This window comes from Podarcis pityusensis, assembly GCF_964106645.2.
Source record: "Podarcis pityusensis genome assembly, chromosome: 1".
NCBI lineage: Eukaryota > Metazoa > Chordata > Lepidosauria > Squamata > Lacertidae > Podarcis > Podarcis pityusensis.
Window position 1 is genome coordinate 15,228,008 of NC_138028.1, and position 23,322 is coordinate 15,251,329.

The 23,322-nt window shown below is 43.2% G+C and overlaps 1 protein-coding gene and 1 long non-coding RNA gene across 3 annotated transcripts in view; both read right to left on the minus strand.

Annotated features, from left to right (window-relative positions):
* Positions 1-23,322, minus strand: part of TRAF3 (TNF receptor associated factor 3) — an 88,725-nt gene that overhangs the window by 11,638 nt on the left and 53,765 nt on the right. For both annotated transcript variants that reach the window (XM_080980719.1, XM_080980718.1), the window contains exons 6-12: positions 21,995-22,099; positions 20,049-20,216; positions 18,387-18,467; positions 12,733-12,807; positions 6,725-6,817; positions 1,142-1,282; positions 591-765 (exon numbers count right to left, since the gene is read on the minus strand). In XM_080980719.1, the coding sequence (XP_080836845.1) occupies positions 591-765; positions 1,142-1,282; positions 6,725-6,817; positions 12,733-12,807; positions 18,387-18,467; positions 20,049-20,216; positions 21,995-22,099 (838 nt within the window). The remainder of the gene's footprint in view (positions 1-590; positions 766-1,141; positions 1,283-6,724; positions 6,818-12,732; positions 12,808-18,386; positions 18,468-20,048; positions 20,217-21,994; positions 22,100-23,322) is intronic.
* LOC308470420 overlaps positions 1-23,322 on the minus strand; it is a 51,410-nt gene that overhangs the window by 11,638 nt on the left and 16,450 nt on the right. The gene's annotated exons all lie outside the window — the stretch shown is intronic.

A 23,322-nucleotide genomic window follows, 5' to 3' on the forward strand; every position in this document is an offset into this window, starting at 1 on the left:
TACTGATTATGCTTTTTCCATCACAGTGGCTGAAAAAGCATACCAGCAACTTGTTTGAGAGGTACTAATGTCTGTATGAGGAGCATCTAAAAGTTGTTATTGCCATCAAATTTATCACCCACCCTTCACTGGCAGGTCGCAACAACTTAAAATTCAAGATTAAAGAGAGTTAAAGTGGGTTACAACCAAAGGAATAAGGTGGGCCCTGGAAACACAAAATTTCAGGTGTCAAAGGCAAGATATAAAGAGGACTCATAATGTTCGTTATTAAGGGGTTGGGCCACACAACAAAACTGCATAGCCTGGTTTTCTCTGACAGCCACATGGTTTGGCAAGGGAATCGCATAGGCTAAGGCCCTCAATTGGTGCTGTAGCACAGACACAATGGGGATGAACTTCTGAGATGGCTATTAAGCAGACAGCTCTCAAGAAACTACAAGGTTTGCAGTTATTGCTTGTCTTCAGAGGGAAACATCCCCAGCAGGAGTTCCATTTCAGAATGCACCTTATTAGTTATTTTGACAGGATCTGCCAGACAAGTTCCTTGCTGGCTTTGCGCTCAGATTTTTTTTTAAAAAAATATTTTTTACCTGCATTCCTATTTCCTTGCCCTGCATTCTTATCGACGCTTTCCAGCTCAGTCACTCTGTTCTGGAGAGACTCGACGCTGCTCTTCATGCTGTCTGCCTCCTCCCAGTTCTGTCGGAAGGGACGGATTTCTTTGTCCAGTTCTTTCAGCTTCTCAGCTTGGCTGTCTATCACTCGCTTTGAATGAAAAGAATAAATCGTTTTTTTAAAAAAAATTAATATTTAAAAGGAAACCTCCAACGGAAACAACAGACGAGGGAATACATGAAGACTCGCTATTCCTGAAGGAGGATGCGGGAACTGCTATGATGCAAGCATTTAAAGTAAATAAACATGCATGGATTGCCGTGAACGCTAGTACAACCCACCCCAATAAGCCTTCGCGGCAGCAAAGTAAATGGCAACAGACGTGTTCGACTGGACTTTATTCCTAGGAAAGTGTATATAGGACTACGGCCCGAATGGTCATATTTGGCTCTGCAAACAGGAAGGCAAAGAGCAGAAAAATGCTCACTATGCTCTGCTCAAGCACGGGAAGAAATCAATAACTTACCTGTAAGTGATGTATTTTGGACTCATTACTCCGCAGCATTTCCTTCTGTCTCTCAATTTCTATTTCAAAGCTACAAATCTGATTATGTAAAGTTTGTATACTCTTGTTCTTTTCCAAACTTTCATTCTGGAGCATGGCCACCTGGAGGGAGGGGCGGAGAATAATCTACAATTACTCCCACCAGACATACACAAAAAGAACCAGCCATCTCTCACAAACAAGGAGGAGCATTCCAAATAAAATATATCTTCACTGTGTTTCGTGTACAGTGGTGCCTCGCAAGACGAAACGAATCCGTTCCGCGAGTCTCTTCGTCTTGCGGTTTTTTCGTCTTGCGAAGCAAGCCCATTAGCGGTTTAGCACTATTAGCGGCTTAGCGGGCTTAGCGGATCAGCTGATAAGCGGCTTAGTGGCTTAACGGATCAGCTGTTAAGCAGCTTAGCAGATCAGCTGATAAGCGGCTTAGTGGCTTAACGGATCAGCTGTTAAGCGGCTTAGCGGATCAGCTGATAAGCGGCTTAGCGATCAGCTATTAAGCGGCTTAGCGGATCAGCTGATAAGCGGCTTAGCGGCTTGGGAAAAAGGGGGGGAAAGGGAAAAAACCCCGCAGGAACTCGCAAGACATTTTCGTCTTGCGAAGCAAGCCCATAGGAAATTTGTTTTGCGAAGCACCTCCAAAACGGAAAACCCTTTCGTCTAGCGGGTTTTCCGTCTTGCGAGGCATTCATCTTGTGGGGCACCACTGTATTTTCTAGCCCTTGCTGAAAGCAGATTTCTTCTTCTTCCTTCTGGATTAAAAGGAGGAGTACAACACTGGTCATAACTCTTAACTTCTAAGCAAGTTTCACTTATTTAGTTGGTCGTTCCCAAGGCTTTGATTTCTGGAGATAAGGAAACTGCATTATTTGAGGGCAATCCATACTGGGCATCTAAGTCCTTTACAATAGACAGGCCAGTAGAAAGACTTACAGAAGAAAATGGTGACCGAAAAGGAAAATAGAAAATAGGATGATTAAAACTGCTTCACCCCACTTGGTGTCTAAAAAGAAATAGGCTGTGGCTGCTTTAAGAATCATATTTGAATGGTTCTTCAGTAAACGACACAAGTCAAAACCAGCCTGTAATGATTTCCATGAATGAAAGATACATACTTAGGGAGTAATATGAAAGAACAGGGGTGTGCACTGATGATATAATCTAAAAGAAATCAGCTTGTGCTTTGTTGTCGGAAAATACTTAGCGCACCTACTGGACTGTGCTGGAACCACAAAGAACAGCTGACTATCATTTTTCAGTCACTGTGAGGATCTTTGCTCTATTCATCAGTGCTTTTCTTCCCTTCAACCATCTCGCACCTGGAACCCTACCATCTCGCACCTGGAACCCTGCCCTCTCGTCCTGGCAAAATGTGAAGATTGCATTTAGCATTCCTCAGCAAATCGGCCAAAAAAGAAACAGCTAGAGAGGGTATTTATGTACCTGAAATACCACCACAGACTGCCTAGGACCACCACTTGTGATCCATCTTAAAAAAGTAGGGAAGGTTTCTCAAATGTTTCTGACACAATGCTGCCTATCAGTTACAGTAAAAGCACACCTGTGCCAGTATTGATAAGGATGAAAGCATCCGGGTTTTCTAACACAAGAGGGGTCAAACTCTTTATAAAACTGGTTGTCCTTCATTTTGCAATAAAGCCACACTTCCTTGCCAAGACAAAAAAAAATTGCTTCTTTCTCCCTGCCTCCAAAATGAAATTGTGTATGAGCAGGAAGCAGGTGCTTTTAAGATGCAGAAATACTAAGGAGGTGGGGGATTTGACAGGCAGATTAGTCGGCCCACTGAGATGGCATAACTCAAGGATAGTTTGTCCCCCTAGGATTTCAGTCCTCAATCTGCTCTTGGCTTTCCTGTTGGTTCCTGGATCTATGAGTGATTTGAGCATTCAGCCCAGATTCCTCTGAGACATCGCAGTTAAGCGCACTCACCATGCCAACACACATACCCAAGCCTAGGGGTTAAAAAACAAAAACAAAAACTAGAGCCAGATTTGTTAAGAGTAGTAGGAGAGATGAGGGCATAATACATGCTGGTTTTCTTTTGACATCTGAGAAGGGAACAGACCTTTGCTATCCTCAAAGGCATGGGTAGGCAAAATAAGGCCCAGGGGCCGGATCCGGCCCAATCACCTTCTAAATCCGGCCCACGGACGGTCCGGAAATCAGCGTGTTTTTACATGAGTAGAATGTGTCCTTTTATTTAAAATGCACCTCTGGGTTATTTGTGGGGCATAGGAATTCGTTCATCCCCCCCCCAAAAAAATAGTCTGCCCCCCCCCAAAAAGGTCTGAGGGACAATGGACCGGCCCCCTGCTGAAAAGGTTTGCTGACCCTTGCTCAAAGGGCTGACAAGGGGGTTTTCTTGGTAAACATCTGAAGAAAAACATCATTTTTTCAGGTTCCTCTTCCGCACCAAAACAACTCCCCCCAAACCCAAAAATCTTGTGGCATTTGCCAGTTATATTCCAGCTATTTCGCACTGGACAAGCTGTCTAATACATTAGCGCACTAAATTCCCTGATTATTTCAGAAGGCTATTTTTAGAAACCCAACCACAAATGAGCAAACTTCTCAGCTTGTACCAGATTTGATAAAATGCTTATCACTATTGCCTTGGGCTAAAAGAATAAAATCTCTTTCATCAGCTAATAGGTTTTATTAGAGAGGGGGCGATGGGTTCAAAATTTGAATTTGGATCGCTAGTTGCGAGATCCTTTTTGAAAGAAGTTTCCATCTTGTAAAACAGGGGAGGGGTTGCCATCCTACTTTGGAAAATTTTCTAAGTGAGGATTAATCTGGCAACTCTTCTCCAGCTGTGCGAAGACAACTTCAACAAAACAAAATTGTAAAATCAGTGCCAATCTGAAGTACCAACTGTGTAAACTGCATCTGAGGATTATAGATACTACTCAGAGGTACTGCTGGGTCTTTTGAGAGAGCCTTTTTGAGTGAAAATGGTTGCCCCCCCCCCCAATCTTTTCTACTATGCTACTCAGGGTATAGCTATGTAAGATGGCAGTTTGGTATCAGTTTAACAGTTGTGGCTTCCTCGGAAAAATCATGGGAATTGTAGTTTAGTAAGGAGAGCTGGACCATAAAGTTGGCTGATCACTGAAGAATTGATGCTTTTGAATTATGGTGCTGGAGGAGACTCTTGAGAGTCCCATGGACTGCAAAAAGATCAAACCTCTCCATTCTTAAGGAAATCAGCCCTGAGTGCTCACTGGAAGGACAGATCCTGAAGCTGAGGCTCCAATACTTTGGCCACCTCATGAGAAGAGAAGACCCCCTGGAAAAGACCCTGAAGTTGGGAAAGATGGAGGGCACAAGGAGAAGGGACAACAGAGGACGAGATGGTTGGACAGTGTTCTCGAAGCTAATAACATGCGTTTGACCAAACTGCGGGAGGCAGTGGAAGACAGGAGTGCCTGGCGTGCTCTGGTCCATGGAGTCACGAAGAGTCGGACACGACTGAACGACTAAACAAGGACATTGAGACCTTTTTAAAAGATCTTTAGCCATGCTCACAGAACTACAGTTCCCATGGTTCCCCAGGGAAAGGAAATGGCTTTTGAAGTCTGCTGCACAGATTACAGCTCAGCAAAGCAAAAATAAGAGCAAAAAGAAAAGATTCTTTGATAAGGGGACTGCTGAGGATGGCTGTTTTTTTTTTTAATCTGTCAAACCTGCCTTTTATGTAGGCAGGATAGAAATCTCACAAATAAACAAACAAGACATGAAACAACCCTACAGAACAATCGTACGTAATTTTATTCCAGTGTGTGTGTGTTTTCTCCTTTGATTGCTAACAATTTATAATTGTTCAACTTACTTATGCTGATTTGGAAGTTTTAAATTTTAACTTACTAGTCCTGCCAACCAAACCTCTCACATCTTAAACCAGATATGGGACTTCCGTTTTCTGAATACCTGATCAGTTTGCATTGAATTAAGTCAGGAGTCCATTTCCCCACCCAAATCCACTCCAGAGCTTTGTTTGCACCATGAACACAGTGACATGCGAAAAGGGAGCAGGCCAATCAGGGGTTGTTGTTTTTTTCCTTTTGCTCTTGGGGGCTTTGGAGATGGCAGCAATAAATGTGAACTATAACTACATATTAGTCCCAAAGTAGAAAAATGAATCAACTTAGAGCAACACCCATGGCTATTTCAAACCTAGATCTAGGCATCCAGGGAATTCTCCATTTTATTATTTAACCAAATTAAGAAAAACCAACACACACAGAGACATGTATATTAAACTATCTAGTGGGGGAGGGGGTTATTAGTTTGTTTTGTTCTTATAAAGGTAAAGGGACCCCTGACCATTAGGTCCAATCGTGGCCGACTCTGGGGTTGCGGTGCTCATCTCGCTTTATTGGCCGGGGGAGCCGGCATACAGCTTCCGGGTCATATGGCCAGCATGACTAAGCCGCTTCTGGCGAAGCAGCGCAGTTCATGGAAACGCCATTTACCTTCCCGCCAGAGTGGTACCTATTTATCTACTTGCACTTTAATGTGCTTTCGAACTGCTAGGTTGGCAGGAGCAGGGACCAAGCAACGGGAGCTCACCCCATCACGGGGATTCAAACCGCCGACCTTCTGATAGGCAAGTCCTAGGCTCTGTGATTTAACGCACAGCGCCACCCGCATCCCCTGTTTTGTTCTTATTCTTGTTCTTATTATGCATTTTGTGTTTTTATCTTGTCTTTTTATGCTGTGAATCGCCCAGAGATCTACAGATGAAGGGTGGTATAGAAGATGATGATGATGATGAAGAAGAAGAAGAAGAAGAAGAAGCAGCAGCAGCAGCAGCAGCAGCAGCGGTTCTTATGCCAAGAAGGGGGGAAAAACATTTTCTGCAACGAAAGAGAGACACGGGTGCACTGATTCAAGTGTAACCCTTCGTAGTACTTTCCAGATGTTGTGAGACTACAACTCCCATCATCCTTGAAGATTGAGCATGCTGGCTAGGGATGATAGGAGTCGTAGTTCAACAACATCTCGAAGGCACCACATTGGCTACGCCTGCCAAGTCTACCCAAGCAAGACCCTTTAAATCTGAGATGCCACAGAATGGAAGTTGACACTTTGTGCCTGTAATGTATGAGGGGTCTAATACTGAGTCATGGCCTCTCGCTCTACGCTGAGTTGCTGGAAATGCCCACATTAAAAACATCCTTAAAATCAAGCAGCGATGCAGGTTTTAATAGCGTAGGTTTTTCTTACTTGCCTGTCTTTGTAAGGCAGCCCAATTGGGGGGGGGGGGGGGGATAATAATTAACCAGTTGGGAGTGAAAGACAAGTTTACCTATCTATATTATGCACATTCTACCAGTTAATGAAAACCTCTTTAGAAGACTTCTTGTTTTTCAAACCTTAAGAACAAAAATCCTGCAGCTACACAATTCATTGCTTTTGGAAACAGAGAAGTATTTCAGCGGCCGTTCCAAACTCCCACAATGGTATCCCTGCTAGACGCATAAAACATAAGAGTAATGCAGATAAGGTGAGGAGGAGATGTACCTTATTTTCTAGACAATTACTCCATTCTTTCAATAAGTCTACATGCTGCACTGCTGAGGTGGCTTCATGTGCTTTAACTTGCTGGTTTGTTCCCTGTGACAAAGAACATGATTTAGCCAACTTCATTTCTTAGCCAACCCTGCATTCAATGTAGCACCAACCCACCCACCATAGGTTTGACCCATGATGCATTTCTCAGGCATATTATTGCAACAAACCTGCTTTAATAATAATAATAATAATAATAATAAAGACACACAACACAGAGACTGCATTTGCACATCCTGCTAAACCATAGGTTGGTGCAAGGTGCACAAGCAAACAATGCGCCACCACAGGGAGCCTTGAGCTTGTGGGCTCCTCCTTTTCATGGCCTAGGTGTTGAAGCTAGATTGTTGTAAGGCAGCCTCCCCCAACCTGATGCCCTCTGGATGCTCCTGGACTACAACTCCCATCATCCTTGCCCACTGGTCATACTGCCAGGGCTGATGGGCTTTGTAGTCCATCAACGTCTGGAGAGTACCATGGCCATGAGGGGCAGCTACTTTAACCTAACCAAAGGGTGTGTTTTTTTAAATTAATATTTTATTAATTTCTTTTATAAAAAAACAGGGTAAGAAAGAAGTGAGAATGAAAAAATAAAGAAAAATACTGTTACATTACCACACATTAATATACAGATGAGTATATCCTTGTTATCCTAATACACATATAATTGTCAATAACCTAATATATTCTGTGTAAACGCATTCCAAATGTCACTGTATCTATCCAAAGAAAGTCTGCGTCTATAAGCTGCTTGTCCATATGTTGCCAATCTCACGTTGTCAATCATTGATTAAGGGGAATTGTATCTCCATTCTTCCAATTCATCAGTATCAGTCTCTTGGCCATGGTTAATAGTATCTGCAGTTTGCCTGCCATGGCCAACTGTGGTTAAGTAACTGCAGAAGCAAAAGCTTCTGAACTCCTCCTGGCATGGGGAGCGCATGAGCCCAAGCCTTGCTGCAGCTCATTCCTGCTCATGCGCTTCACTGTAATCTGTGGCTTAGCATGATGTGCAAACACAGCCTGAATTCACCTTCCATTTAGGGGTGCTGGAGCCCCACCCAAAACCCCTCCTGCGTGGCTTTAAAACTACCATGTAAAAAGAGTTTTTTGTTTTAAAATGCATTTCAGAACCATTTGTGTAAGCACCAAAACACACACACAAACACAACAGCCTTCAAAAGGTAAAGGCTCAATCCACCAAACCTTGCCAGTGGGAAAAAATATCCCTATTTATTTCATTTAAACAGTACATTGAGGGGACGAACAAAGGGGCAGGAACCCTATTTTTCTACAGCGTTTGTTAAGGTGAGTCCTGAATCGCTCAGCTGCTTCCTCTACTAACCTGTCCTTCAATTGCTGGCCATATAAGCAAGAGTTCTTCCACCATAGGTCCCCAGAGGTAGAGGTGCCTCCACACAATCTGCTAATTAAGCATTCAACCAGCTTGCCCAGTGGCTGTTACGGCATCTGCCAATTAGGAAGCCTCCAGCCCAATTAGATTTGCACGGTTGTACAACTACCCATCAATTGATTTTTCTCATAGAATCGAAGAGTTGGAAGGGACCCCAAGAGTCACCTAGTCCAGCCCCTGGGGCTCAACTAAAGCATCCCTGACAGACGGCCATCCAACCTCTGCTTAAAAGCCTACAAGGAAGGAGAGTCCACAACCTCCAGAGAGAGACCGTTCCACTGCGGAACAGCTCTTACTGTCAGAATGTTTTTCCTGATGTTTAGTTAGAATCCCATTTCTTGTAACTTGAAGCCGTTGGTTGGAGTCCTACCCTTCAGAGCAGGAGAAAACACTCGTCCCACAATAGCTAAAGCAAGCATGTCCAGCTCCCAAGAGACTGTGATCTACTCCCAGTATAAAAAAACTGGCAGTGATCTACCCATTGTTATTGTAAGGAGGAGGAGCATGCGTGAGGTGGGTGGATTGCCCAGAATTGTTGAGCTTTTCTTGGGGAGGATTACACAGTTTTTTTTAGCTTTTTCCATGAAACTTGTACACGATCAGCCAGGATCAGCCAGGTATCTACTGGTTGGACATCCCTGACCCATAGCATGTTTTCCTATCACTTCCCACTTATCACAAATTTATTTATTTATTTATTTATTTATTTATTTATTTATTTATTTAACTGTGCAAGGCTGCTTTAACCCATTTAACAATGCACACCAAAATTTGGCAGCATGCAAATTCAACTGAACCCCTCCTGCAAAACAGCGAGCCTGGAAGGGACCTACAATTCACACCATCCTTGAACGTTGGGCTAAGTTGACTGGAGACAATGGGAAATGTGGTACAGTGACATCTGAGGATCCAAGGCTAAAGAAGCACTTGTAAAACCTAAATCTTCCCTGAAGACTCAGAACCGTAGAGCTGTGGGGGCCACTCTCTAAGGGGCACAGACCCCGGGTTGCTGGGTTCTCTCTTCCATTGTTAAGCATGGTGTGGTCTGGAGAGAGCGCTTCTAACACCGGAACCCAAGGTCATCCAGTGCGGGTGATTGGCAGGAGATCCAGGTCAAAGCAGTTTCTTCTCGCATAGCATCCTTGGGATTTGCTGCTGCGAGATGCTTATGATGCTGCTTTTACAAGGGGGATTAGTCAAGTACACAGAAGATGAGGCTGTCAAAGGCTGTGTGATACATCCTGGATCAGAAACAGCATGTTTCTGTATGGCAGCCCTAGGGAAAAGGCTGCTCCCTTCATGTCCTACTTCCCAGATGTGTCTAGCTAGCCACCATGAAAAACAGGATGCTGAACTGACAGGCCTTTGGCCTGCTCTCTCTTCAAACCTTTAAGGTTGGAAGCGAATCACAGATGTCCACACAGTCTGGCTTCACTGTGTCTGGGGGGCACGATGACATAAGAACAGCTTGCCAGGGGGCAATTTTTACTTGCTCCCCAGCAAGTGGCTATTTGCAACCTGTCTTCCCAAGCAGCAGTTTAGCACAATGCCAAATTTAAGCAACGAATTAGCCAACAAATACCTTTTGAATCTACGTGCTCTATTTTATTTTACTTGCCTTTTCTACTCTATGGTTATCACGTTCCCAGGAAAAGGAAGGAAGTGTGAGGCAGAGATAGAGAGAATGGTGGAAAAACTGTGAAAAGCAATATGCCAACTGCTCTCTCCTGTGGCCAACGGGACACAGGTCTAGTTCTGCTGCTGCAAACCATTGCTCGCAACCTGTTCTGAAGCCCCTGAACGTCTTCACTCATTGGCCTAAAGGGTTAATTCCACAGGAGCAGAACTTGGTGGATTGTCTACCCAGGAAACTAGAGAAAGTAAACCAACAGGATTTCATAGAATCATAGAGTTGGAAGAGACCACAAGGGCCATCGAGTCCAACCCCCTGCCAAGCAGGAAACACCATGCTTTTATATATGGAAATGCTCATTGGCGGCGTTTGGATATAATGCTAAACCATGGTTTAGTGTTACAAGGACAAGCTTCAGTGAGTCCTGCCCTTCTGTTCTATATTAACAGCAGCTTTAAAAAGAAAAACTTATCTAGACCACTTTTTTAAAAAAAGAAAAAGAAAAATGTGTGCTGTAGTTTCGTGTTTTTTCAACTCTAAACTTTGGTTAATTTTAACTATGATTAAACCATAGTTAAAACCATAAACTATGGTTTGAAGTCGGTTTGTTTCCACTAACCACAGTTAAGATTAACTGCAGGTTGTCAAGGTTCAGATGACACACTAAACTATAGTAAAATAGAAAACAAACACAGAAGCTCCGGGTTCACTGAGGCTTGTTCTCATAATGCTAAGCTATGATTTAGCATGAAGCCCAAGCCAGTCCACTGAGTGAAAACAGAACAAGTTGTTTGTGGGGTGGGGGTGGGGAGCAGATTGAAAGATTAAAATTTAATTCATCAACCCTAGAAATGGCAGTACTGCTTCAACAGAGTGAAATTTTCCATTTTAGACAGTTTCCAAAATGCTCTGCTTAATGCTTTTAGGTAATCAGAAAATATGTGATCCTTACAAACACACACATCAGTATGAATAACTACTACATACAATTGCACAGAAAACAAGTAATATGCGGAGTATGTACATCTGTTTGTTTCAGTCCCTTTAGGGGATGAGACACCATGCAAAAAAGGTTTGTGTAAATTAAACTTTTAAACGTGCGTAAATTAAGATGCAAGTTTAATATTTCTGTGATTTCTAATGTACATGTTCTGTATAATAAGTATTCCAGTAAAATATATATCTACATACACACAGAAACACGGAACATAAAAATAGTGATTGGTGATAAGGGAACAGAAAGCAGTGCCAACAAGACAAACTATTTCTACCACTGAGAGCAATTGTGCTTGTGTGCAAACTGTTGAATGCTTCGTTTCCCAGGTGTTAAGAACCCCTTGGAGGTTTCTTCACAGTGTAATCCTAATCAAGCCTACTCAGGAGTAAGTCATATTAAATTCAATGGAGCTTGCTCCCAGGTAAGTAAAGATAAGATTACGGCCCCAGCCCTGTTGCTCCTCACTGCTCTTATGGCCTGTCTGTGCTACAGATATATAAAGGTAAAGATAAAGGGGGCCCTGACCATTAGGTCCAGACGTGAACAACTCTGTGGTTGCGGCGCTCATCTTGCTTTATTGGCCGAGGGAGCCGGCATACAGCTTCCAGGTCATGTGGCCAGCATGACTAAGCCACTTCTGGCGAAGCAGAGCAGCGCGCGGAAACGCCGTTTACCTTCCCGTCGCAGCGGTACCTATTTATCTACTTGCACTTTGACGTGCTTTCGAATTGCTAGGTTGGCAGGAGCAGGGACCGAGCAACGGGAACTCACCCCGTCGCGGGGATTCGAACCGCCGACCTTATAATCAGCAAGCTCTAGGCTCTGTGGTTTAACCCACAGCGCCACCCGCGTCCCTACTACAGATATATAACTCAGTTTGAAAGAATATTGAGAACCGTAGCTCTATATGGGAATTGGACACAGCTACTCACCACCCAAAAACTACCTGGAAATCTCACTAATTTTGGGAGGGGGATACCTGTGAGTTTGGGCGGCTCACACTTCGGCTAAAGAGGGTTTAAAATTTTAAATTAAAAAAGCAATAAACTGCAGGTGTGCAGAATGTTCCGGCACATTTCCTCAAAAGGAACACGAAACGGGCAATTTATATTAGACTGAGCACTTCCCACTAATGTCCAACTGTCGACGGGTTCCACTGGAGAACTAAGGCAAGAGGCATGGCAGGAAAGGAATAATTGATCTACCTGGCAAAAAGTCTCATTTTAAAGTTCACCGTCTTCCACTTGGCACAGTCATTCTTGGTGGCTTCGTTTGCGCGTGCCAAGGGTTGGACAATGAACCTACTCGTTGTAAGTATGAAGAACCAGGGTCATCCTTCCCCCAGCCCAGAATCCTGCAGGTGTTTGGGAACCACTGGCCACACTGGGTAGCCCCCAGCCTAGGCTGACACATTTTAAACTCCTTAATGGCCACTCACTAAACCTCCACATATACCCTGTTTAAACGCACAAAGGCAGAAATTGCAGGACAGCAGTTTATAGCGGGTTAAGCCTTCTGTGGATTTTATTGGGCACAAGCAGTATTAAGGGCCAGAAAGTTTCATTGCAGAAAAGTAGTAAGTTTTGTTGAAACAACTTAAGTAATTGCAGTCTGCTTTCTTGAGGGGCAAATTGTGCCTTTCGAATTCCAAATGCAATGTCTCTATTATGTTAAGCAACAGAATACTGAAACCCTGACACACTGTGGTTCCTAGAAACACGTTTACACATTTAAATTTCTATGGCAGGTAAACTGATCATCACCCAATACATAACTTCAAAATCACTCAAGCCACTGGGTGCCTTTCTCTTAGCGGATAACGAGAGATGTCAAGCCCAGTCGAGAGAGCTATCAATAAGTATTAAGTTTTCTTATTGTAGACTTTCAATCAAGTATATAAATCATTATATACTGACCTGAAAAATGCAGCCATAACGCTTAAAACTACAGGTGCTTGGGGCATTAATACATTCTGACAAATGTGCATTCAACTGTAACGGGAAAAAAATGTGAGTTTTTTTCTTTCTTTTTTGAACGGAAAAAATGTATGCACAATAAAGTTCATAAGTATATTGAGCACACAATGCAGGTTTGTGCATTGTGTGGCTTGGGGTTGTTTTTTTTTGCTTGCTTTAAAAGCATGTGCTCATATATTACCTCCAGTTGTACTTGAGGGGTATACATATACACATGTAATCACAAGAACATTCCAATAAGATATACAAAAGTGACACATTTACAGTGAAACCTCTTCGGGTGGCTACTGCAACCTGATTCGAAAAGGACCTCTGCACGCTTTCCGCGTAATTTTGATTTCTGATGAGAGACTAATTTCTCAAAGTTATCATGGTCCGCTGAGCAGCCACTCTCGACAGCAGTTTCGCTGTATTAATAATGCACACCCCCCCTCCCTCCTGCCCTCTCCGAAACTGTTTTTAATTCGGAACGGATTTTTTCCTCTTCCCGAAACGTGTCATGCAAAATTCCAGTGATAAGAATAAAGAACAGAATGACAGAGACTTAGAACAAATATTGCATGAAACGGACATATACATTTTCAATAAAGAAACACGGGTTTTATATTTACAGAAGCAGCAGGCAGAAATAAGTGCTACTTAAAGTAGAGAAAGGATCTTTCACACTCAGCATATATAAGCACCCTGGGATTTCAGCTAGTTTTGGCTGAGAGGGCAGCAGCTAAGATCAAAACAGAAGACAGCAAGAAAATGGATAAATGATAAAGGAAGCAAAGGTCCGCAAGTTTCCTTGAAATGTTTTTGGACAGGCGTTGCTAAACTACCACTCCCATAATCCCCAACCACTGGCCATGCTGCCTGGGGATGATGGGAGCTGGAGTCCAAGAACTTCTGGAGAACCATGTTTCCTGTTCCCTACATCTGCTTTAGGACCTTTCAGGGTCCTAATATTGCCTATTCCAGAGCCTAGGGCAGGGTATACCAAACTTGGGTCTCCAACTGGTTTTGGACTGCAACTCCTATCATCCCTAAGTGGTCAGGGATGATGGGAACTGGAGTCCAAAAACAGCTGGAGACCCAAGTCTGGCCTATCATGTACAATCTCTCCACAGTTTCAAACCACCTCACTCCTCGGCCCATCCTTGCAGCTAATAAGAAGGCCTGCATAGCCAGCTTTTTGTTTGAGGTTTGTAGCACATGTGTGAGAGAAAAGCAAGAGAAACAGCAGATGATATGTCCCTATTATCACAAAGCACAGAAATAATCTAGGAATTTACTAAAGGTCTAATCCTGAAAACTCTTTATGAACCAGAAGACTTAGTGAGGAGATGGAACTGATGGATTCATTCCTCTTACATTTATACCCCACCTTTCTTCCATCATGGAAACCAAGGCATCACATATGTTATTCCCAAGGAGTCCCCATTTCAGGCCACTGACCACATCCAGAGCTTCGGCCTTACATGCCTCCAAAACATCCCTTGGGAGTTGGTGCTGACCACAAATATTGTCTGGCCTCAAAAGTTCAGATCACCTGATTTGGGGCATTACCTCAGGTTTATTAAATTGCAATTTACCTTTCCAAGTTCACTACATTGTCTGTGCACAGTCTACACAGCCCAAACCAGGACAGCTCGCAGGAAGATAAATCAGCTCATATAATCTTTGCACCAGATTCGCCAGCGGATTGAAAAGCACATCGATAGTAATGACCATGCTCCTCTCTTTCAGAGATGCCTGTGGGATTTTCCCCACCATTTTGGGAGGTGGGACTGAAACCTGGCGTTTTGTAGTATATTACCCATGAGAAAGCAGGCATTAATTATATGTTCTCTCTCTCTCTCTCTCTCTCTGCTCCCGACCTCTGCTCAGCACACACACTTTGACTTATGACAGGCCTGCTCCCCCAGTTTGAGAAATCACCTCTGTCGGTTGTGTTGTTGTGCTAAAATACTGATGTTTATTAGTATGTCCCGATATCAATACTGAGCATTCTTGGGGTGCTCTTGACTCTAGGGTCAGATACATTCTTGGGGTGCTCTTGACTCTAGGGTCAGATACAACAGAATCTGGCATAACAAGACTTCCCTCTCACTTGAACTCCCCCCAAATCAACTCAGGAGAACCTCAGAACAGCATGCAGGGGAGAAACAGGGGAGATGGTTCCATTTGGCAAATGAAATTCTTGTTTTGACGGAACAATCAACTTAGCATGATGCTAAGTTAGGATCTTCTTAACTTCCATGTCAGTGGACCATTAGTAAACAGGCTTAAGGATTTATATCTTAAGAAAGTTAGTATCATTGATCCATAAAAAGATAAAGGGACCCCTGACCATTAGGTCCGGTCGTGACCAACTTTGAGGTTGCGGCGCTCATCTCGCTTTATTGGTCGAGGGAGCCGGCGTACAGCTTCCAGGTCATGTGGCCAGCATGACTAAGCCACTTCTGGCGAACCAGAGCAGCACACAGAAATGCCGTTTACCTTTCCGCTGGAGCGGTACCTATTTATCTACTTGCACTTTGACGTGCTTTCAAACTGCTAGGTTGGCAGGAGCAGGGACCGAGCAACCGGAGCTCACCCCGTCGCAGGGATTCGAACCACCAACCTTCTGATCGGCAAGTCCTAGGCTCTGTGGTTTAACCCACAGCGCCACCCGGGTCCCTCATTGATCCATACAGACAGCTAAATAGTATGCCTTATTGGACCAGCACAATACTATTTTCCCCCTATTTCATACCAATAAACTAATGTGGAACAATACATGACGCTGGTCGACGTATTTCCATAAATGTGTGTGACAGTTAATGATGCGAGGTGCATTTATGTGCTCGTACGAAAATGTCAAATGAGAACTGAAGGGCAGAATATGGGGTACTCCCAGAGATTTTCCACTAGGGCCTTCCCTCCCTGCAGTTTGTTTTCAGTTTTGGACATGGTAGGGCACGGCAAGGAAAAAATGGCTGGACAGTGTTGCAGGGGAGAAGCAACAGACAACAGGCAATAGCTGCTCTACCCCTTCCACATCTTCCAGTTCTACCCTGCAATCCCATAGGATGCTCATTCTTACTTTCTGCAGCTAGATGTTAATCCTAAAGACTGCGTAATTAAGTCAACGCTATACTTGAAAATGATGGTTACAGGAGCTGGATCACCTCTTTAAAGTTAAATTACCAGTGCATAGGTTTTGTTCCCAGTAACAAAAAAAATCCACAGGTCAAATTAAGTGTAGCAGGAGATGTCTGTGCGTACACAATATCAAATGCAAAGGGTGGTTGTGACGGACGGCCGAGCCAGACCAATCTGATGGTCCAGTTTTCCCCTGAAACTCCACCAGAGTACCGGAGCCTCTCTCTGATTGGCTACAGAGTCAGCTAGTCACACAAGGGGGGAGGAGCATCACTTTGGGAGAGAGAATAAAAGAAGCGGTTTCGGAGGGAGAGAGTTAGAGAAGGCTAAGGTTCAGGTTATGAGATAGGGCTTGATTTGAGATGTTAGACAGGGTTTAGGTTGAGAGATAGGGCTTGATTTAAGAGGAGAGATAGGGCCAGATTTGAGAAGATGGACAGGGCTTGTTTTGAGATGGAAGTGAGACTGAGGGAGAAATGGTCCTGAGTTCAATTAAACATCCACACTGAGGAGACTATCCATAGCGAGAGGACAGAGACTTGTAGCTTAGATAGGAAGACCGGGTTGAGGGTCTGGGAAAGGTACACAGACAGGAGTGTCCTGAGAGGGCTGGGACTGAACTGGGAGAGGGAGAACCTGTGGGAATTCAGGCCAACGGCATCTCTTTCTAGCCAGGAAGGGAGAGTTCTTCTAGGTCCAAAACTCCCAACCCAGTAACAACAGGTGAGGTGATCACCTGGGTCTGTTATGTTATTTTGAAATACCTCAGGAGTGAGATTGTTAAGTGAGTGGGTAACTGGGGGAAAGTGCCCCTCGCTCATGAACCAGGGTAATAAATCTGTGAAGGAAGCTGTGTTGCAATAAAAGTATTTAATGGAACCGCCTGTCATAGCTAAGTAGCAGAAAGTGATTTAAGCATCTTACCAGCTGATTAATAGCGGCTGGAGTTTAAGAAGAGCTGTGCCTATCCTAGTGTATTTAAGACCGTGACATCTTTTTTGCCCACTTCTAGTAATAAGTTAACTTCTCTTTGTTGAATACACTTTCCTTGTTTGTTTGATCAACTGCTGCCTGGGACTCGAAATCATTAAGTTTTCCCTCACACAAGTCCCCCACCCCTGGACACCCCGTGGTAAATTTGCAAAACTCTGTATTAATTGATGTACGGTGAGGTGTGCACGCTATGACAGTTAGCAGGGTGAGTCCACTGCATTATCAATTGGCGATAAGTGGCTGGATCCGCTATAATGAGGTAGTTCTTGTTGATGTTCTTTCAATTGCTGTTGAAAATCTGGCGCCCATGTTTCCCTTATCTTGCACCTTCAGGTATTGTAATTAGTGTTTGAAGGTCAAAGTGACCTGGCAACTGGCCAAGAAGGTCATTGTGACCTGGCAAAAGTGTGGTCGTTCTTGGGTATATTAAGAGGGGGCCGTGCATTGCCTTCTTGCTTTGCCGCGAGGAAGATCTGCCAGATTGATACTGAACTCTGTGCTGGATGTATGTTGTGAGTTGCACTTGCTTTGCATTTGAAGCCTGCACCTTCTACTACGGATCTAGTGGAAGCATATAGTGTATTGAAACTGCCTTAAAGCTTTGGACCTGGTCAGTAAAGGACTGAACTGACTGAAAGGTTGGGAGTCCGACTGAATTTCTTCCAGCACAAACTTGCACGCGCTTGGGGAGCTGCACACGTTTGGCACATGCCGTACGCCAACCATCCTGTTGGTGCAAAGACTTCTGGTTGCGTAAAGAAACTTCCCATCCCCAACCCCTGAAATCCGTTTCAGGGTTTCTCCCAACCATCCAGAACAGATATGGGGAGAGCGCAGAGGTGCACAGAGAGCGTAGAGAGCAGGGATTTATACTCACATAAATCCTTGCGCTAACGGAACTGCTTTGTTGGGTACTACACAAAACATTTTTAAAAACTGGGTCTTTTTGTAAAAAACAAAACCCAGCCTCAATGTTGGAGAAGCAGACTGCAAGACTACATATTATGAACTCTGTTATTAAAATTATTTTAGGGTGTGTTTTTTTTAAAAAAACCAACTTTTAAAGCATTTAAAACTACAACTTAAATTCAGAATACGAACACCACCTAAATGATGCAAAGGTTACACGATGCTAAGAAGTTCTTCTCTGATACCTGCAGTAAGCATTTTGAATTTAGCTCTAACTATGACTGAAGCGATGAGAAAATAGATGGGATCAACGCCAAAAATTTAGGAGGGGGAAGCGGAATCTGCATTACAAAATCAGAGAAGTCTATAGAGATTTCTTTATAACAGTACGAAGGTTTGTTTCCTTTTTCCAAAAAAAAAAAAAAAAAGCGCATACTGGAGCTGCTTCTTCTCGCAAATTTCTTGCACGTTATTACTAAGAACAACATTCTAAGCCGAGTAATATGACAGGCTATTCTTCATTCTTTCATTTTCATGAATGGCTGTGCAATATGATCTCTTACCTCTTTTCTCAGGAGCGCTGAAACGCTACATTTATGAGGACACGTGACCATAACGCAAGGGCAGTCTGCATCTTCATGTTTCTAAGCGGAAGAAAGGGAAAATCACACACTTGAAAGTCCATTAATAATTTTCACAGGAGGACATTAAAGAACCAGCACGTTTCTCCTTCGTAATTTACATCTCAGTACTCTGATCTTCAGAGACATATTGCGGTGTTTATGAAGTCCTGCAACACTCGTTACTGATGTCACACTTAGAGCATCAACACACTTATTTCCTTTCTGATATAATTCACAAGGGTGCACATTATTTTAAAATGAATTATTAGAGTAAATAAACTAAAAACCCTTGCTTCCAGCTGTAGCACACTCTTCAACCTCGGGTCCCCAAATGCTATTATCATCATCACTACCATTTATTAGATTTCTTCCCTACAACTTCTCCCCCCCAAAAACTCCATAAAATATTAACTGCATGGATTTCAGACTATATAGCTGCAATTCCGATGTTATAGTTTTAAACCATTTTAATTTTCATTGTACTGTATTGCATTCCTTAGACACAGTTGTGATTAGGTGATATATGAAATCTATAAATAAATAAATAAATAAATAAATAAATAAATATCAGCCATGCACGTGGGGGGCTGACACCATGAATTTACAGTTCTCTGTGCTGTTAAGTTGTTTATTATTATTATTATTAGTAGTAGTAGTAGTATTCTACCCTATACCCTCAGGTCTCAGGGCAGTTCACAATATAAAATCACAATATAAAAACACAAAATACATAATGAAAACAAGAACAACAACCCTATAATCCCTAACACATTTTAAAAGGGCGCTGGATGTCAAACAACCAAACACCTGGTTAAAGAGGAAACGTATTTTGCCTGGTGCCTAAAGGTGTATAATGAAGTTAAACTAACTGATTAACAGGCTTCTATTACACTGGTCATCAGTGCAGATACCAGGGCACGATACAGAATAAAGCAAAGCATTTGACATATAAGAGACAATAAAACAAGTTGACAAAAATTAGGAAAAATTAGGAACCAGTGCAAAAGTCGCCAGGCTCTGGAAAGCTATGGAAAATCGGTTTGTTAGTTCTTGAGCTACAAAGGGGATTTCCAACTCTGCGAGGCATGCAGAGTCTACGAATCCTTGAGTTCTAGCTAGCAGAACAAAAGATATTTAAAGATCTCGTTTGCATAACTTTGATTCCCTTCCCTCCCCACAAAAAAAACCCCCTTCCCCCTTCTGAAGGGCAGAGAGAATTGTTTGCTTTCTTTTCATTTTCAGAATGTCACTGGAAGGCTGCCTGATATGATAAAACATGGATGGGTTTATCTTGTGACCAAAAGAGGCGCCTCCAAGGAAGCAGCTGTTAATTAAGAGCAGGACTCCTTTTGATCAGCTTAAAATGTTTCTCCAGTAAAGAGAAGAGGTGTCTTCTTGCACTGGGCACAGTGTCCCATTTACTGCGGATCACATTAGATTCTAAGCAGGAATCACAGGTTCTATAGTACAGCACCATTTGTGGGTCCAAATGCCTCTCTACTGTTAAAAAAACCAACCTTTTTAAAGTTTCTGCTATACAGAAGTTGAAAAAGCAACGACAACTTTTAGCAATGAACTATTTTAGTGAAAAGCAACACTCACCTGTATCATAATCATTGGGACTTGGTTTTTACAGTATTTACACGTTGTTTCCCGATATTTACAGGTCTTCTCTACGTGGTCTGGCAAGTCTCTTCGAAGTATTTTCTCCTTGCAATCAGCCCGAGGGCATGGAAGCTCTTCAAACAGACAGTCATTTCTCAGGTGGGTCTGAAGCAAACATGTACCAGGCGGTCATGTACACTTTTGGGTTTCACATTTTCTCACTTTAGCCATTAACAGGTGAATCTTACCAAGTTAATTTAAAGAGAGATAGCACCACTCTTTCTCAAAATCAACCCTTTCCCTTGTTTCAAATTAAGTGCAAATATACCATATTTTTCGCTCTATAAAGACGCGCCTAGTTTTTGGAGGAGGAAAACAAGAACAAAAATATTCTGAATCCCAGAAGCCAGAACAGCAAGAGGGATCTGGCTTCTGGGATAGCCTCTTGCTTTTCTGGCTTCTGGGACAGCCGTGCAGCCTGCATTCGCTCCACACACACTTCCCCTTACTTTTTAGGAGGGAAAAGGTGCGTCTAATAGAGCGAAAAATACGGTAACTAACTAGCACAAAGCTGGAAAAATCTCAAGACACCTGGCTACCTACACACCTGCGGTTGCCACCCAGAAAAGCTTTAAATATGCCTTTTGCAGAAGTGGTGGTTGATACCTTTGAGGCTAACTCCTAAAACTTAACGAAGTGGCACCTAGAAAAGGTAAGGAGGTTTCCCAACTTTGTTCAAAAAAGCAAAATATTGGTACCTGTCATCTTTCGTGACCACACAAATCTTAACGGCACAGTTCCAAACATCTTACCTCCTCTACCCACCGTTGCAAACACTTCCTTTTCGCACACATTTAATGAATTAAATGCCCCACCTTTCCTCCCAAGGGAGCCCAGGATGGTAATCATAAAGGTAAAGGTAAAGGTAAAGGGACCCCTGACCATTAGGTCCAGTCGTGACTCTGTGGTTTAACCCAGGATGGTAATCATATAAGCGATAAAACAATCAAAAAGTCGAAAAAGCAATTCCAATAGATGCAGATGAAAATGTAGCTTCTGCCAACTATGCTTGGATAACCAGCGCCTTTTCTCTCATTGCATTAGGAGCTGGTTTACAACACCCTGTGGCAGATAGTCACTTTATTCTGGTGCTTTGGTTTTGATCTGATAGGTCACAAACAGTGTGACCTGACTGAGGGCTGGACCAGGAGAGAAAAAGCAGGGGGAGTAAGTGTTGAGAAAAGCAAGAGAAAGATCAGACTGAAGGTGCTTGGTCTGTTTCTCTGAGATCTCAAAATCCACCCTTAATGTTTTCAACAGGGAATGATATTCGAGGTTTCGAAGTCTAGAGGTCATTAGCCGCTCTGCTTTCCAACATTCCTTCCCTCGTTTTGGTTAATAGGGCGGACACGTTTGCACATCACAATAAGCCAAGGTTTCTGGCGTGTCGTAGTTTGCTTTGGATGAACGGCACGCTTGCACATGCTGCCCAATCACTCCCTCCCTGTGCACAAGCCAGGAAGCAACACAAGCAGCTGCAGTTAAAAACTGGCTTCCCATCGCATCCTAACCCAGGACTGTGGTTTGCTGCTTCCTAACAGGCTGGGCTCTGTAAGCCTATTGACTAACCATGGCTTAAGCCAATATCAAACCATGGCTTAAGGTTGAGTAGCAATCCTGCCTTATTAAGGAGAAATAAGCGAGATGTAATGGGAAGCCATGCAACTTCCTTTTTTCATTTCTCCCACTTGCACCAGGGGAGGGGTGACGCAGGAGCATTTGGGCAGCTCGTGGGTATTAACGTGCGTAAGTGAGGAACCCTGGCTTACCTTAATGTGCGAATGCACCTGCTGGGGAGCTTTAGTTAGTTGACCACAGAACATAGACCACACCCTTCTGTAAACTGGGGGGGAAAGTAATTGCAAGATATTCCAACTACTTACAAGCAACTGTCCCAAGGTCAATTGTTCTCTGCAACCTTTATTTTCATTCCTGCAGAATATCTGAAGGGCAAGAAGCTCCCTCCGACAGCAATTATCTTTAAATATCTAGAATTAAGAGACATTTAACAGATGGTTATAGCAGTGGTCCAAGTCTTCACACTATTGCAGCTCTGCTGCATGATTGTAAGTGGCTGACTAAAAGGCCAGCTTTTGAACAGCTATATAAAGACACACAGAGATTCTCATGAAATGAGGAAAATTGTTTTCAGAGCAATTTCTTGAGAACAATATCGGCTAACACCAGTTTTGAGCGCGGGTGCTGCCGTTGTCACCTCGTGCCGACAGGCTATCAATCAGCACAATGAAAACATCCTGATTTCTGTATGCACAGCAAGACAACAGTGTTGCTGCGATGTCCAAAGTAGCCTGGGAAAGAGCTCTTTTTTATTTATATTATGTTCTTCTGTGCTATGAATACAGGTCTGAAGGTTGTCTACACTTTTAGAACACTCGTTTCTCTGCTCAAATAATTTGCCTTTTTTATTAGCAGGCGCACGAGTACAAAAAGCTAGGATACAAGCAGGTTTGCTCTTGGTTTTGCAAAGCAACGTGAATGAGGAGCTACAAATTTTTTAGCTGGCATCCCAATGAATCAAATGGTATGACTGGCCATTCTGAATTAAAACTGAATATCCTCTGTAGGTAGCCTTTCAGATCTTCAGCTGGTACAGATTTATCCTTTAAAAAGCCCAGCCGTGAAGAAGCCTCTTAGACTGAAGATGCTGAACAACCACAATGCCACAAAAATTGGGGAAGAAGGTTCTGAAGTGATCTACGTTATTTGACTGTGTTAGTGGCAGACCACGAACCACATCAGCCCAACTGGCACCCTTCCAAAGGGACTACAATTCCCATCATCCCTGACCAATGGGCCATTGCTGGTTGGGGCTGATGGGAGTTGGGCAACCTCTGCAGGGCACCAGATTGAGAAGGCTAGACTACATACACCAGTAAACTTGCTTTTATCTTGTATTTTAATCTGTGGACCGCCCTGAGATTTTAGAATGAAGGGTGGTATATAATAAAGAAATAAAATTAACTGATTTTGAATCACCCAGACAGTTTTCTAGGCCCCATGGAGCCAAGAGAACCTGAGTGAAGTCAATGAGCATTCATTCCTTCTGACCAATATGATGCCCACAGGTTTATTGTGGTGTATGCACAGACAAAGTGTGATCACAGGTCACTGATATGGTCCCCTCTACATATGCCTCCCAACATAGGTTGGAGTTGAGGCTTGGGCTGATGACACCTGGAGAGAACCAGTG